The sequence below is a fragment of the Rhizophagus irregularis genome, chromosome 3 (genome assembly GCF_026210795.1).
Source record: "Rhizophagus irregularis chromosome 3, complete sequence".
In the NCBI taxonomy this organism is placed as follows: Eukaryota; Fungi; Glomeromycota; class Glomeromycetes; order Glomerales; family Glomeraceae; genus Rhizophagus; species Rhizophagus irregularis.
In genome coordinates, this window is record NC_089431.1 from 5003967 (window position 1) to 5017797 (window position 13831).

Sequence of the window (13831 nt, forward strand, 5' to 3'; positions counted from 1 at the left end):
TCACCAGCCATAATCACCATAATCAGGGGAGGTGCGTTGGCCAATAAGCGGCGATCACTGAATAAATTTTTTTTCTTTTATTTACGATTATAATAAATTTACTTGAAATTTTAAGCGAAGAAGAGAATATTATGATGCTACAATTGAAGTTGGCAATAACCCTGACGTAAATATTTCATGCTCATATGGTTATTTTAAAATATCGATCTCCTTATTTGAGAAGAATTTTGTCAACTTTTAAAAAGAAAAACGATGAACTTTACACATTATTAAATTACCAAACATTTAACCGAAATTTATATAAAATAATTAAAATTTTTACCAACGTTTTTCTTTTATTTAGGTATATTTATAGTGAAAGACTTCCTTTGATAGAATATGATACCTTTAATATTTAAAAATCTTAGTTGCTGCCAGTGAACTAAGTCTTCAAAAACTAATTCATCATTTACAATCATATTTAAACAAGATGGATGAAACAAAAATTAATCTGATATATCAAACGAGCTTCGAAAATGATTTTTTTTTTGGATCTCCAAAATATTTGCACGATATTAATATCTAAACAATCAGAAAAAATTTCAATTCACCTAATTCTACTTGTACTCATGATGGATTTACAGTTGAAAAGTTTCATTATATTTGTGATAATCCATCTTATAACTTATCAATTGTTTGTAAAAGTTTTGAATTTAAATTTAAATTAAATGGATACTTAATTGATAAAAGAAGTTCATCAAGTTTATTATCGTATTCTTTTAATTTAAATCGTCTTTCTTTGAAAAAAAGTTCTCAAAATTATTTTTTTTTATATTGAAGTAAATTAAAAAACAATTATTATTGTCGGTTGAAATAATATACTCTGTGACTTAATCAAACCCTTAATTTTTTGAGATTAAATTATTTTTGCATAATATGAAGGTTAGTTTCGAAAATATACATATTTATCTATTAATAATGCGTTATACATAATAATTTAAAATAAAATGCCTCATACATTTAGCGATCAGAATTTTTACTATTTAATAATTAAATATTATATTTTTCATAATTTACTCTAACAAACATTTTGTCGTTCTTAATTTAAAACATTGTTTTATGAATCCTACGCAATTTGAACAATTTGAAATACTTCGAAAACTTTTAAAATTGAGTAATCATTGACTATTCTGATAGGTTTTTCATAAGAACTCTTATTACAACAAATTAATGATCCGTTGATAATTTCAATATTTCCATGACCAAATGATGGAATACTATCAAGATCATTAAATATAGCTTTCTTTTCATTTTTTAAACGACTTAATACATAATTTCTAATACTATCATCACTAAAAGAAAATATAAAACTATCATTAGTTATGCCATAATTACCATCAAATTTCCATTCAATCGGATTATACTGTACTCTCCGAGAATTTCAATTTAATAATTGTTACGTCGGTGTGGAATTAACCTATACAAATTTCACGAAATTTATTGAGTCTATGATACATTCCACCAGACTCATCATGAGAATCACGATATAATATATGAAGTTGTCTTCAACAGTATGAAATTCCGATTTTTTGGTTAGTTCACATTCATCATCATTATCCAAAAAATAATTTATAAACTTTTTTATAACTCCTTTGGCAAAATTTTTTTATAAGGTAATACTTTCTTTAAAAATTTTTTAGTCAAAACTATAAAATTTAATAAAGGAACGCATTTTCGTAAGGTATTCTTTAAAGTATTAAAATCATCTTTTGAAAAGTTTACAAGATCAGATGGAAGTTCTGGATTTTGAGCGAGTTCCCATTTAATCACACATTCTCAAAATTTTCAATTTCGCTTATTTGAAAGACATTTTTTTATTTGGTTAAAATACAATGAGAAACAATAATCTAAAAGCTGCTGAGTATAATGATAACGCACTGTACTTCGTTATTCGTTACCTAATTTCAATTTTCAGCATTAATATGTCTAAATTTATGAGGGAAAAAAGTTTTTCCAATCAATATAACTAGTATTAATCCACAGAACCGAACCCGAATCGGATCCGGACCATATTAGGACAATTCAGATCCATTAATAACTAGTCGTGTATTATTTGTTTTGCTATAAGTTCATATATTTAATATTCATAAATCAATTTTATAACTAATATTTTGGATTAATATATGAAGTTATTTTCATGTATTCCGTGTAAATATTTTACAAAGCTAGAATTCAATATATACATATATTTATTTATATTTATATATTTAAATATAATAATGTCTTAAATTTAAAGAAAAGTAGTTTATAATGATTTTCGGCAAATTTTATTAAATTCACAATTAAAACAAATTTATCTCAGTTTTTATTTAATGTATTTTTAAATGTTTATATATGAATGAGTTATTTCATAACATCAAAAATAAAACTAAAATTTCTTTATGTATCATGAACACTTTTTAAAGCTACAAACAAGCTCGTTAAATATTTTTCTTCTTGGACATGCCCTATAAATTTAAAAAATAAGGTTAGTTACAGAAAATAACTAAGTAAGATTCCGTTCAGGCTGTAACCTTGGATGCAATTGGGAAGAAACTAGCCCGATCGTGAACCCTGCAGCGCGCACCATCACTTCATACTTACCATATATAATGGATTAGTGGTCTCCCTAATATGTTTAGCAATCGATTATACCCTATATCAAAAAACTAAGGTTAGTTACAAATATAACTAAGTAAGATTCCGTTCAGGCTGTAACCTTGGATGCAATTGGGAAGAAACTAGCCCGATCGTGAACCCTGCAGCGCGCACCATCACTTCATACTTACCATATATAATGGATTAGTGGTCTCCCTAAAATGTTTAGCAATCGATTATACCCTATATCAAAAAATTAAGGTTAGTTACAAATATAACTAAGTAAGATTCCGTTCAGGCTGTAACCTTGGATGCAATTGGGAAGAAACTAGCCCGATCGTGAACCCTGCAGCGCGCACCATCACTTCATACTTACCATATATAGTGGATTAGTGGTCTCCCTAATATGTTTAGCAATCTTTTCTTTTTGATTATACCCTATATCAAAAAACTAAGGTTAGTTACAAATATAACTAAGTAAGATTCCGTTCAGGCTGTAACCTTGGATGCAATTGGGAAGAAACTAGCCCGATCGTGAACCCTGCAGTGCGCACCATCACTTCATACTCACCATACATAATGGTTTTAATTTCATATCATGCTTGATTTAAAAATGATTTCTTCTTATTATTTCTGATCATTTTAAATTTTTCAAACGAGGGAAATTTTTTAGATAGGAATATAAATTAATAAGAAATAAATAACTAATAGGAAATAAATCAACTTAATGAGAAATAAATAAATAATTAATAGGAAATAAATTAAAATGAAACTATCAGATTTTGTCCTCTTTTATATCATTTTCTAATCATGTGATATGAGTCTAATGATGTGTAACTAAATGTAATTATGACTGTAAGTGTAACTATGACTGTTTTTGATTCAAGATTATTCACATCAATGTGTCATAACTGCTAGCTTAATGTATAGTAATTGTTTGTAATATTTAGTCAATGTGTTTTATTCCCTATAAAGAAGTACTATGTACTATCTGATTCATTTTATTTATAAGCATATTTATTTTCATGATAAATTAGTTTGCTACAGACAATAATATGCACTTTACTATAATTTGTCATAATATAGATCAAATAAGAGATAGTAAGGATGACTCATTTTAATTTAATATTTTTATTAAACTGAAATGTAACTGTTTATTCTGATCAGTAGAATATTAAATTTATGTCATTGTGACAGTTAAATTTAGAGTAATAATTGTTCAGACTGACAAATGACAACCTCATTGAAAACTGTAATTTATAATTATATAATGTGAACTTGACCGAGTAATTAGAATATTACCTATGTATAAAAATGAGGTAATTACATGAAAAAAAATGATAAATTTCTTAATTTTGAACAATATACAGTATATACCAGTATCAAAACAATTAATATAATTAGTTAGCCGGTAAGTATTATTATCGGTTTAAAATTGAATAGTAAAAAAATCGAATCATGTAATCTATAAATTATTCTTCTTCAAGTCCTTAAATTTTTTCTTTTATCTTATTTTTTCTTTTATATTTAAAATAATACTAATGCATTGCATTATTTTAATTCAAGTTTTTTTAGTAAATAAGGAGAATGATATCTTAAAATAACTATATAAGCACTACATTAGGATTATCACTAATTTCTTAATTTTCTGCAAGATTAGATTTTCTGCAATTCAAAGAATTTAAAAAAAGTTGGATAGATATCCCTTAACAAAAAATAACTATTTATACTCTGTTCAGACTATAACCTTGGATGCAATTGGGAAGAAACCAGCCCGATCGTCTTTGTACGATCGACTGCAGCAGATCATATTTTATTTTTTTTTTCGATTTGTTTTTTTTAAAAAATCGAAAATCGAAAAAAAAATTTGATATTTTCTTTTTTTCATTTTTTTTTAATTTTTTTTTTCAATTTTTTTTTTTTCAATTTTTTCCGATTTTTTTAAATTCTTTTTTCGGTTTGGTTATTTTCTGAAACCAAAATTTTTTTTTTAAATATTTTTAATTTTTCTTTTTTTTTTAAAACTGAATTTTTCTTGATTTCTTTTTCCTTTATAATTTTACTATTTTTTTTTATATAATTTTTTTTATTTAATTTATATATAATTTTATACGGAGAAAAAGGCACTTACTGTGGTATAGCATCGATCCGATCAACTGATCCAACCCCAAAGGGTGAGAGACAATAATTAGGGAAAAAAATATAAGAATCAGTGCTACCTAACACCGCAGCGTCAATCTGATCACTGACAATAAATTGAGTAATTGAATAAAAAAAAACACAATATAGAATTTATATAACATATTTTAATTTTATTGCCATTATTATTTAAGCGTAAAATACTTTTGCTTAATACAGTTTCGAAAAAAATGAACGTTATAATAATGTAAACCATATAAGATTGTACTCAATTCATCTTGTCAACTGAAATAATAATACAACAAAATGCTTCAATATTGATTTTATAATAAGCTAAAATACAATATTATTTGATAGCTAAAAATTTTTTTCTATTTATCAATTAAAATCCAAAAAAAAGTAAATACTTTATTTTTATTCAAATCATAGGCATTTTTAGAGTAAATTATGAAAATCAATCCTATACAACTTGAAATATTTCAATTTCTCTTATAGCATCACGCTTATCTGTGTTTCTGATCGGTTTTTCATAAGATTTTTTGTGACATTGAATTATTGATCCATTGATAGCTCGAAGATCTCCATTACCAAATGATGGAGCCACAGTGCTTCCGTTACAAATAGCATTATTTTCATTTCTTACACGACTTAAAATAACATCACTATTCTTAAAAGAAAATATAAAACTATCATTGGTAATACCATAACTCCCATCAAATTTCCATTCAATTGGATTATATCCTCCAAGAATTTCGTTACTATCACTCATTTTATAAATTGTTACAGTGCGGAATTGATTCTTACAAGCTTTTTGGCAATTTTGATATCCTGTGAACGACCCATATACACGAAAATCACGATACAATAATTTGAATTCATATGAGGTTGTCGACTTGTCTGTAGTTTCTAATTTATCAATCCATTTTGAGATTAATTCGGCATGTTGATTTGTAATGATATTAGAATCAATATTTTTTGATTTAATCTCTCCAACGGTACGAGGTTCTGATTTTTTAATTGGAGTGTCGTCATTATTATTATCCAAAAAATATTCTAGTAAATTATCATATAATTCTTTTGGTAAAATTTTTTTATAAGGTTTTACTTTTTTCAAAAATTCTTTGGAAGTTAAATTACGGAATCTAATAAAAGGAATGCATTGCTGTAAGGTACTCTTTAAAGTATTGAAATCATCTTTTGAAAAGCTGGTAGGATCAGAAGGAAGTTCTGGATTTTGTGCAAGTCCCCATTTAATCACATGTTCCCAAACTTGGATTTCGCTCATTTGATGATTATCGTTCTTAATAATCGTAACTAAAAGTTTTTTTGGAACCGAAGTGAAACGTGGTGAATTAAATATCTTATTTGGTTCTTTTGAAATCAAATTAATACAATATTTTTGAAGTTCTAAAAAAGAATCGTTTTCAAAACTTGTTCGATATATCAAATCAAAATTCTGTTCCATCCAATGTTTTTTATTTTCAATCAAAAAGGATTCTAAATAAGGGATTAATTCCTGAAGACCTAGTTCATTAGCAGCTATCAAGATTTTAATGATATCTGAAATATCATATTCCTCCAAAGAAAGTCTACCTCCATAAATATACCTAAATAATAATAAAAAAAATTTGTAAAAAAAAATATTTATAACGCATGATGAGAGATATTCTTTTTTTTTTATTACCTTAAGATTATCTGGAAAGTATCAGGTAAAATACTTGGTAGTTTAATATTTGTCAAAGTCCCATCATTTTTCTTTTCATTAGTTGATAAAATTCTTCGCAAATATGGGGAACGATAATTTAAAATAACCATATGAGCACGAAATATTTTTACGACAGGGTCATTACCAACTTCAACTGTAATATCATAATATTCGTCATCATTTAAAATTTCAAGTAAATTTTGTGTTAATTTTGACAAAAGTTTATTATCAATCATTATAATTTTAAAATAAGATAAATGAGAGTGTGAATTCTCGAAAAAAAAAAACCTAAACTACAAACCTTATTTATAACAGCTTGAAGATCATTGCAGATCGCTTTCATTGACATCATGTTCAAGATTAACTAATTTTGGTACGTTCGGCGTTCAATAAGTACACGAAGCAGCAAATAGAAAAAATGCAAATTTGTCCTTGTCACTGAATCCCTTTCATTTGAAAGATTATTATCCTAAATGAGCGTGACTAAAAACTTCTTTGTAATCGAAGAGAAATTTGGTGACTCAAAAATCTTAAAATCTTATTCGGTTCTTTGGAAATTAAATAAGTATAATATTTTTGAAGTTCTAAAGAATCAGTTATAATGCTTGTTTGATATATCAAACCAAAATTCTGTGTTCCATCCAGTTTTTATCGCTTTAAATCAAAAAGTATTCCAAATAAGGAATTAATTCTTGAAGATTAAGTAAAATTTAATAATGTCTGAAAGGTCATATTCTTTCAATGAAAGTCTTCCTCTACAGATGTATCTAAATAAAATAATAATAATAAAATTAGAAACATATTTATTAAAAATGATAACAATAATAATGTCAGGTCATATATATACAGTATACTCGAAAAACTAAAATTTGCGGTGACGATCACGTGGCGGACAGAGAAATTCACGTGATCGATTTATTATTTCATTATTGTCCTTCGCTTCGCTCCGGACAATAATTTACCTTAAGATTATTTGAAATATTTCGGGTAAAATATTTAGTAATTCAGTAAGGACCCCGAAATATATATAAAAAGGTAATATCAGATATGACCTTCGAACTTTTTGCTAATAGCTGTACGCAAGGGTTTTCTATAAGTTCAGTACGCAAAATTACCTCCTTACTTTGGATAACTGATAAACCGATCATCATGTGATTTAACTATTGTTTTCTGATCAAACTTAACGTTTGTCGAAGAATAATTTTTTAAAAATTTTAAAAAAATTTAATAACTTTATATGTCACATAATTATTTTCTTTTGGGGCACCATCTTGCCTTTTATATAAATGTATTTATTAAATGCACGAGCATTACAAATTTTTTTGTACTAAATAAAGTTTTTTTGCACCAATAGTTATTTATACTGTATTTATTTATATTTATCTCAATGAAATATATATATATATGATCAGCCAAATTACTAAAAATACGCAAAATAAACCCTTAAACAAAAAACCTGTTAAAAATACGTGGCTAAAAAATCATCAGGTTGTACGCAAATCAATACCCCGTAAATTTCTCTATGCGACGCAAATCAACCTACACTACATATATATTTCGGGGACCTATTTAGTATAAAATTCCATTATTATAGTTGATAAAAGTCTTTTTCAAATAAGGAGAACGACCATATGAGCACGAAACACTTATACGTCATAATCATTACCAACTTCAATAGTAATATCATAGTATTTCTCACCACTTAGAATTTCGAGAAAATTTTTTTGATAATTTTGGTAAAAGTTTACTGTCAATCATTGAAATCAATGGTTTAGATTATTGGATTGACGCTTGAGTCTAAAGATTAATATTTTAGAAAAATTTCTCAAATAGAGTAAATAATGTGTATAATATGATAAATATTTTTATTCGTTTCAATGAACACTTTTTAAAAGCTACAAATAAGCTAGGACCCAGAAATATATATATAAGGGTCAGGTGGCGAAAATTTTTTTTACTATGAGCTGTACGCAGAGACTTTTTATATGAGTAGTACGCATAATTGACACCTGATATTGAAAATCCTGCAAAAATACGCAAATAAAATTTCAGACATTAAGTTATTAATTATTTTATCATGACTTCTATATTATTTATAAAACCAAATACTAATGTGAAAAAATAGAATTTATTCTAATTTACCATTTTTTTAATAATATTTTTCTAAAATTTAACTTTTTAAACCCTTAGAATTTCTTCAATTAATACTAAATATTACAATGCGGTTAATGTACAGTAAATATATAAGATTAGCCAAATTTAGGCCAAAAATACGCAAACTAATTTTTTACATACAAAAATTTCGATAAAAAATACGCAATTTTGATGACCTAACTATGGATGGAAAATTCTTAGATTGTACGTAAATCAAAACTTTACTCTTTCTAATTTCACTATGATGGCGACGCATCTGTGTACCCTACCCCTGTATATATATTTCTGGGTCCTAATAAGCTCTTTTAAAATTAATCATATTTTAGGTCGAATCAGGACGGTTGTTGGATCAGTCGTTAACATCTTAAGGGCCAGTACTTTTCTTACCGCGGTACCTTGTTTTTTTTTTCAATTGTAGTGATTAAATATTTTCTCCTTGAACATTGCCCTATAAAATTAAAAAATAAGGTTAGTTACAAAATAACTAAGTAAGATTCCGTTCAGGCTGTAACCTTGGATGCAATTGGGAAGAAACTAGCCCGATCGTGAACCCTGCAGCGCGCACCATCACTTCATACTTACCATATATAGTAACCTCTCTAATATATTTTCTTCTTGATTATACCCTATATAAAAAAACTAAGGTTAGTTACAAATATAACTAAGTAAGATTCCGTTCAGGCTGTAACCTTGGATGCAATTGGGAAGAAACTAGCCCGATCGTGAACCCTGCAGCGCGCACCATCACTTCATACTTACCATATATAGTGGATTAGTGGTCTCCCTAATATGTTTAGCAATCATTTCCTTTTGATTGTGCCCTATATCAAAAACTAAGGTTAGTTACAAATATAACTAAGTAAGATTCCGTTCAGGCTGTAACCTTGGATGCAATTGGGAAGAAACTAGCCCGATCGTGAACCCTGCAGTGCGCACCATCACTTCATACTCACCATACATAATGGCTTTGAATTTCATATCATGCTTGATTTAAAAATGATTTCTTCTTATTATTTCTGATCATTTTAAATTTTTCAAACGAGGGAAATTTTTTAGATAGGAATATAAATTAATAAGAAATAAATAACTAATAGGAAATAAATCAACTTAATGAGAAATAAATAAATAATTAATAGGAAATAAATTAACTTAGAGAATAAATAATTAATAGGAAATAAATTAAAATGAGAAATAAATAATTAATTAATAGGAAATAAATTAACTTAGAGAATAAATAATTAATAGGAAATAAATTAAAATGAGAAATAAATAATTAATTAATAGGAAATAAATTAACTTAGAGAATAAATAATTAATAGGAAATAAATTAAAATGAGAAATAAATAATTTATTAATAGGAAATAAATTAACTTAGAGAATAAATAATTAATAGGAAATAAATTAAAATGATTTTGTCCTCTTTTATATCATTTTCTAATCATGTGATATGAGTCTAATGATGTGTAACTAAATGTAATTATGACTGTAAGTGTAACTATGACTGTTTTTGATTCAAGATTATTCACATCAATGTTAATGTATAGTAATTGTTTGTAATATTTAGTCAATGTGTTTTATTCCCTATAAAGAAGTACTATGTACTATCTGATTCAATTTATTTATAATATTTATTTTCATGATAAATTAGTTTGCTACAGACAATATTATGCACTTTACTATAATTGGTCATAATATAGATCAAATAAGAGATAGTAAGGATGACTCATTTTAATTTAATATTTTATTAAACTGAAATGTAACTGTTTATTCTGATTAGTAGAATATTAAATTTATGTCATTGTGACAGTTAAATTTAGAGTAATAATTGTTCAGACTGACAAATGACAAAAAACTGAATCTTCATTTAAAAGAAAACTGTAATTTATAATTATATCATCTTTCTATTTGTAAATTTGATCGAATATTACTTACGTATAAAATGAGGCAATTACATTGAAAAAAACTGATAAATTTCTTAATTTTGAATAATATACAGTATATACCAGTATCAAAACAATTAATATAATTAGTCAGTAACTATTATTATCGGTTTAAAATTGAATAGTAAATTAATCGAATCATGTAATATATAAATTATTCTTCTTCAAGTCCTTAAATTTTTCTTTTACTGTATATTATTTTTCTTTTATATTTAAAATAATACTAATGCATTGCATTATTTTAATTCAAGTTTTTTTAATTAATAAGGAGAATGACATCTTAAAATAACGATATAAGCACTACATTAGAGTTAGCACTAATTTTTTGTAATTTTCTGCAAGATTAGATTTTCTGCAATTCAAAGAATTCAAAAAAAGTTAGTTACTGATAACTTGGGATAGATATCCCTTATCAAAAAATAACTAGTTCAGACTATAACCTTGGATGCAATTGGGAAGAACCAGCCCGATCATCTTTGTACGATCGGCTTGCAGCAGATCGCGTTTTATTTTATTTTTTTTTTCGATTTGTTTTTTTTTTAAATCGAAAATCGAAAAAAAAATTTGATATTTTCTTTTTTTCATTTTTTTTTAATTTTTTCTTTCTGTTTTTTTCTTTTAAACCAATTTTTTTAAGCAAAAATTTTTTTTCAAATCTTTTTTTTTCCAATTTTTTCCGATTTTTTTAAATTCTTTTTTTCGGTTTGGTTATTTTCTGAAACCAAAATTTTTTTTTTAAATATTTTTAATTTTTCTTTTTTTTTTAAAAACTGAATTTTTCTTAATTTCTTTTTCCTTTATAATTTTACTATTTTTTTTTATATAATTTTTTTTATTTAATTTTTATATATAATTTTATACGGAGAAAAAGGCACTTACTGTGGCATAACATCGATCCGATCAACTGATCCAACCCAAAGGGTGAGAGAAAATAACTAGGAAAAAAAATATAAGAATCAGTGCTGCCATAACACCGCAGCGTCAATCTGATCACTGATCTTGAATCAAGCCTAAAAGAACATTTAAGCGTAAAATACTTTTGCTTAATACAGTTTTGAAAAAAAATGAACGTTATAATAATGTAAACTATATAAGATTGTACTCGATTCATCATGTCAACTGAAATAATTATATATTAGTAGCTAATTAAAAAATACTTCAACATTGATTTTATTACAATATTTAACAGTTAAAATTTTCTTTCTATTTATCAATTAAAAATCAATCCTATACAACTTGAAATATTTCAATGTTTCCTATAACATCCCACCCATCTGTATTTCTGATCGGTTTTTCATAAGATTCTTTGTGACATTGAATTAATCCATTGGTAGCTAGAAGATCTCCATTACCAAATGATGGACCCTCAGTGAATCCGTTGCAAATGGCATTATTTTCATTTCTTACACGACTCAAAATAATATCACTATTCTTAAAAGAAAATATAAAGCTATCATTGGTAATACCATAATTTCCATCAAATTTCCATTCAATCGGATTATATCCTCCAAGAATTTCGTTACTATCTCTTATTTTATAAATTATTACGGTGCGGAATTGATTCTTACAAGTGTTTTGGCACTTAAAATATCTAAAAAACGAACCAAGGTATCCAAATTCAGTATGAGAATCACGATATAATAATTTGAATCCATATAAGGTTGTCGACTTGTCTGTAGTTTCTAATTTATCAATCCATCTTGAGATTAATTCGGCATGTTGATTTGTAATGATATTAGAATCAATATTTTTTGATTGAATCTCTTTAACGAGATGAGGTTTTGATTTTTTGATTTGTTCGTTATCATTATCCAAAAAATATTCTAACAAATCATTATATAATTCCTTTGGTAAGATTTTTTTGTAAGGTTTTACCTTCTTCAAAAATTCTTTGGAAGTTAAATTACGGAATCTAATAAAAGGAATGCATTGCTGTAAAGTATTCTTTAAAGTATTGAAATCATCTTTTGAAAAGCTTGTAGGATCAGAAGGAAGTTCTGGATTTTGTGCAAATCCCCATTTAATCACATGTTCCCAAACTTGAATTTCGCTCATTTGATGATTATCGTTCTTAATAATCGTAACTAAAAGTTTTTTTGGAACCGAGGTGAAACGTGGTGAATTAAATATCTTATTTGGTTCTTTTGAAATCAAATTAATACAATATTTTTGAAGTTCTAAAAAAGAATCGTTTTCAAAACTTGTTTGATATATCAAATCAAAATTCTGTTCCATCCAATGTTTTTTATTTTCAATCAAAAAGGATTCTAAATAAGGGATTAATTCCTGAAGGCCTAGTTCATCAGCAGCTATCAAGACTTTAATGATATCTGAAATATCATATTCCTCCAAAGAAAGTCTACCTCCATAAATATATCTAAAATATTAATAAAGAAAAATGTTAAAAAAAAATATTTATAACGCATTATGAGAGATATTCTTTTTTTTTCTTTTTTTACCTTAAGATTATCTGGAAAATATCAGGTAAAATACTTGGTAGTTTAATATTTGTCAAAGTTCCATCATTTTTCTTTTCATCAGTTGATAAAATTCTTCGCAAATATGGGGAACGATAATTTAAAATAACCATATGAGCGCGAAATATTTTTACGACAGGGTCATTACCAACTTCAACTGTAATATCATAATATTTGTCATCATTTAAAATTTCAAGTAAATTTTGTGTTAATTTTGACAAAAGTTTATTATCAACCATTATAATTTTAAATAAGTTAAATGAGAGTTTGAATTCTCGAAAAAAAAAACCTAAATTAAAAACCTTATTTACACAGCCTGAAGATCATTGCAGATCGCTTTCAATGTATAGTTTTTGTACATCATATTGAACGCCGAACGTACCAAAATTAGTTTAATCTTGAACTAATTTGGTACGTTCGGCGTTCGATTAAGTACACGAAGAAGCAAAGAGAAAGAATGCAAATTAGTCCTCGTCATTGAAATCCCTTGCATTTGAAAGATTATTATTCTGAATGAGCGTGACTAAAAACTTCTTTGTAATCGAAGAGAAATTTGGTGAATCAAAAATCTTATTCGGTTCTTTGGAAATTAAATAAGTATAATATTTTTGAAGTTCTAAAGAATCAGTTATAATGCTTGTTTGATATATCAAACCAAAATTCTGTGTTCCAACTGTTCCATCCAGTTTTTATCGCAAAAGTATTCCAAATAAGGAATTAATTCTTGAAAATTAAGTTCATTGGCAGCAAACAAAATTTAATGACGTCAGGGTCATATTCTTCCAATGAAAGTCTTTCTC

The 13831-nt window shown here is 26.2% G+C and overlaps 2 protein-coding genes across 2 annotated transcripts; both read right to left on the reverse strand.

Moving 5' to 3' along the window:
• Positions 1-5124: 5124 nt before the first annotated feature.
• Positions 5125-6735, reverse strand: OCT59_021222 (uncharacterized protein). The gene is made up of 2 exons (XM_066149718.1): positions 6440-6735; positions 5125-6362 (listed from the first exon to the last, which is right to left on the reverse strand). The coding sequence occupies exons 1-2, from the start codon at positions 6694-6696 to the stop codon at positions 5216-5218; spliced, it is 1404 nt and encodes a 467-aa protein (XP_065990597.1). The 5' UTR covers positions 6697-6735; the 3' UTR covers positions 5125-5215.
• Positions 6736-11689: 4954 nt separating this feature from the next.
• OCT59_021223 (uncharacterized protein) lies at positions 11690-13270 on the reverse strand (the record flags this gene model as incomplete). The annotated part of the gene is made up of 2 exons (XM_066149719.1): positions 11690-12931; positions 13014-13270. 2 exons carry the CDS (start codon positions 13268-13270, stop codon positions 11782-11784), a joined length of 1407 nt encoding a protein of 468 aa, XP_065990598.1. The 3' UTR covers positions 11690-11781.
• Between the last annotated feature and the right edge of the window lie 561 nt (positions 13271-13831).

Bases quoted from the DNA above. Each gene is read 5' to 3' on its own strand.
- OCT59_021222 (XM_066149718.1), bottom strand. From the start codon at position 6,696: ATGATTGATAATAAACTTTTGTCAAAATTAACACAAAATTTACTTGAA. The intron at 6,363-6,439 runs GTAATAAAAAAA...ATTATTATTTAG, and splicing joins ACTTTCCAGATAATCTTAAG to GTATATTTATGGAGGTAGAC.